This window comes from Blastocystis sp. subtype 4, assembly GCF_000743755.1.
Source record: "Blastocystis sp. subtype 4 strain WR1 chromosome Unknown seqid_0697, whole genome shotgun sequence".
Taxonomy (NCBI): Eukaryota; class Bigyra; order Opalinata; family Blastocystidae; genus Blastocystis; species Blastocystis sp. subtype 4.
Window position 1 is genome coordinate 1 of NW_014568850.1, and position 2243 is coordinate 2243.

At 38.7% G+C, this 2243-nt stretch overlaps 2 protein-coding genes across 2 annotated transcripts; one reads left to right on the forward strand and one right to left on the reverse strand.

Annotated features, from left to right (window-relative positions):
- Window positions 1-130: 130 nt before the first annotated feature.
- JH06_5330 (hypothetical protein) lies at window positions 131-1232 on the forward strand (the record flags this gene model as incomplete). The annotated part of the gene is made up of 7 exons (XM_014669302.1): window positions 131-193; window positions 224-316; window positions 348-472; window positions 531-608; window positions 640-871; window positions 903-1020; window positions 1051-1232. 7 exons carry the CDS (start codon window positions 131-133, stop codon window positions 1230-1232), a joined length of 891 nt encoding a protein of 296 aa, XP_014524788.1.
- A 56-nt stretch (window positions 1233-1288) lies between these two features.
- Window positions 1289-2106, reverse strand: JH06_5331 (regulating kinase; the record flags this gene model as incomplete). The annotated part of the gene is given in 5 exon segments (XM_014669303.1): window positions 1289-1411; window positions 1442-1858; window positions 1888-1976; window positions 2006-2018; window positions 2032-2106. 5 exon segments carry the CDS (start codon window positions 2104-2106, stop codon window positions 1289-1291), a joined length of 717 nt encoding a protein of 238 aa, XP_014524789.1.
- Window positions 2107-2243: the final 137 nt, after the last annotated feature.

A 2243-nucleotide genomic window follows, 5' to 3' on the forward strand; every position in this document is an offset into this window, starting at 1 on the left:
TCTTCGTACGTTGTATTACTACTGTCGTCGTAATAATTGGATTACTCTGTTTGTTCCCTCTGCTCGTATTTGGACTCATCAAGGTATTGATATCAAGAGAGTGTGAGTCATAGGATATCAAGTTATCGAAATGACACGTCGTGAAGGAGGTTTCTTTGCTCAACCAGAACACTGTCAGAAGCTGCTTTTTGATGTAAGGAACAGAGAGAGAGTGATATCCTAGTTACATGTCACATCAGGTCACTTGCTGAAGACGCTTCCATTGAAGTGTAAGTATGATCGATCCTTGTTCTGGGCGAAGTCTCAGTTTGGAGCAGTATGTGAGTGATGAAGGATTGATGGATCAGGCAATCGATTCTGGAGCAATCAATACAATGAATCTGGATCAATTAGTGTTATATGGTGTGAACAGTGCTCGTGATGTAGGGATAGGAATGGGATATGAGAGTAGTCTTATGAAGTGGCTGCATATGTGAAACATGAATTAGAACTATGTGAAGAGTATAATGATGATGAGTATTGATGAGTAGTAGATATCCTGTTCTTATTGCTATCGATGATTACAATGCATTGTATGATTATTCTATCTTTGAATATCGGAATCAACCGTAGGAGAATATAAACGAGAATAATCATTAGAATCCATGCGAGGAAATTGTATTTGGCTTCCTTATTCCGTTGTTTTGATGAAGCTGATTATTCTCCAGCTCAAGATAAACCTTATCCCGTTGTGAGAGTTCATGAACCACGAGAACCTGTAAATGAGATGCCTGCTGAAGATGCTGTTGGTGATGGACGTATATGTACTCTGAAGAATACGTTGCGAAATGGAATTGTGATAGGAGCTCTGGAAAGACGATATGATCATATGGTCCTGATTGAGAGAAGGGAATGAGAGATAGATAAACTTCGATGATGTGGTACGTTTGGGTCCAAAACACAACATGACAATAGGAAATTGTGATTATGAAACTGTAGAGAAGCTCGTAGACATGTTGGAGAAGTATGAAATCATCGATCGTAAGAATGGAGGAATAGGATGAATGTTAGCAATGAGTACACCTCAACGACAATATCTCTATGCTTTCTCAGAGGGTAATTATCGAGAGATGATGACTTCATTATTGCAGAATCGACGATGGATATGGGACTACACACCAAAGGAAGATTATTTTGCATTCATTGAGAAGAGTGGTACTGAGGAGATTAAGAAACTATGGGAATATGTCTAGTCATTTGGCTTGTTTCTTGAATATGGTATGACACAACTTCCTCAGAACGAACATCTTTAACAAACATTATATCCAAAAGCTAATCGCTTCCTTCCACGCGCTCGCACTTTGTTAAATGCATCCAATGTCTCTTTCGTATGATTTATTAGCGACGAATAACCTTCCAATACATGCTGAAACTATCAATAACTAGCGCTTCTCATTTCTACCAAATCCTTTGCTTGAACATGTGTAGAAATGAAAGCTCGCTCTAGTACATACAAATCAACTCCCATATCTTCTGCACTTGTACTTACAGAGGTCAATCCGAAATCAATCACTACTAAATCCCCTGTTCCTTCCTCGATCATAAAGTTGGATGTCGTAAGATCTCCATGGATTAGATTATGATTATGTAAGCGAGCTACAGTCTCCCCAATTTTGAAGCAATAACGATTCAGTTCCTCTTCTAATTGTAAACATATTAATAATATAAAACCAGATGAATACAAGGATTTGTTGATGTAATCTCGAACGGTATAACCTTCAATGTAACTCATGATTACACAATAACGGTTCATGTCCACATATCGAAGAACAGGAGTCTTGATTCCTGCTTTCAGACAACGAACCATACTTCGCGCTTCCTTCACTTAATTCAATGATACAAATCTACTTGAACTAATCGTTTAGTACGAATAGAAGCATCGAGAGAAGGATGACGATACTCCTTCTTGATTCGCTCTTTTACAAGTACTTTCTGTCCTAAAAATGTTCCTTTATACAATCTCTACGAATAAGATAGCTCTACACCTCCAACTCCCTCGGCACCTTGGGCGATCAATTCAAACCCAGTCGGATCAAAAGGAATATCCACAAGAGGATTAGAAGCCATTCGTAGCGAATCACAACAAACACTCCGTACTAGTACAAACTAATAAACACTTTAGAAGCACTTTCTGTGGACAATGCTTGGACCAGCCTCATCATATTCACTCTTAGCAATCCACATGTTATGGAAGGAAGACAGAC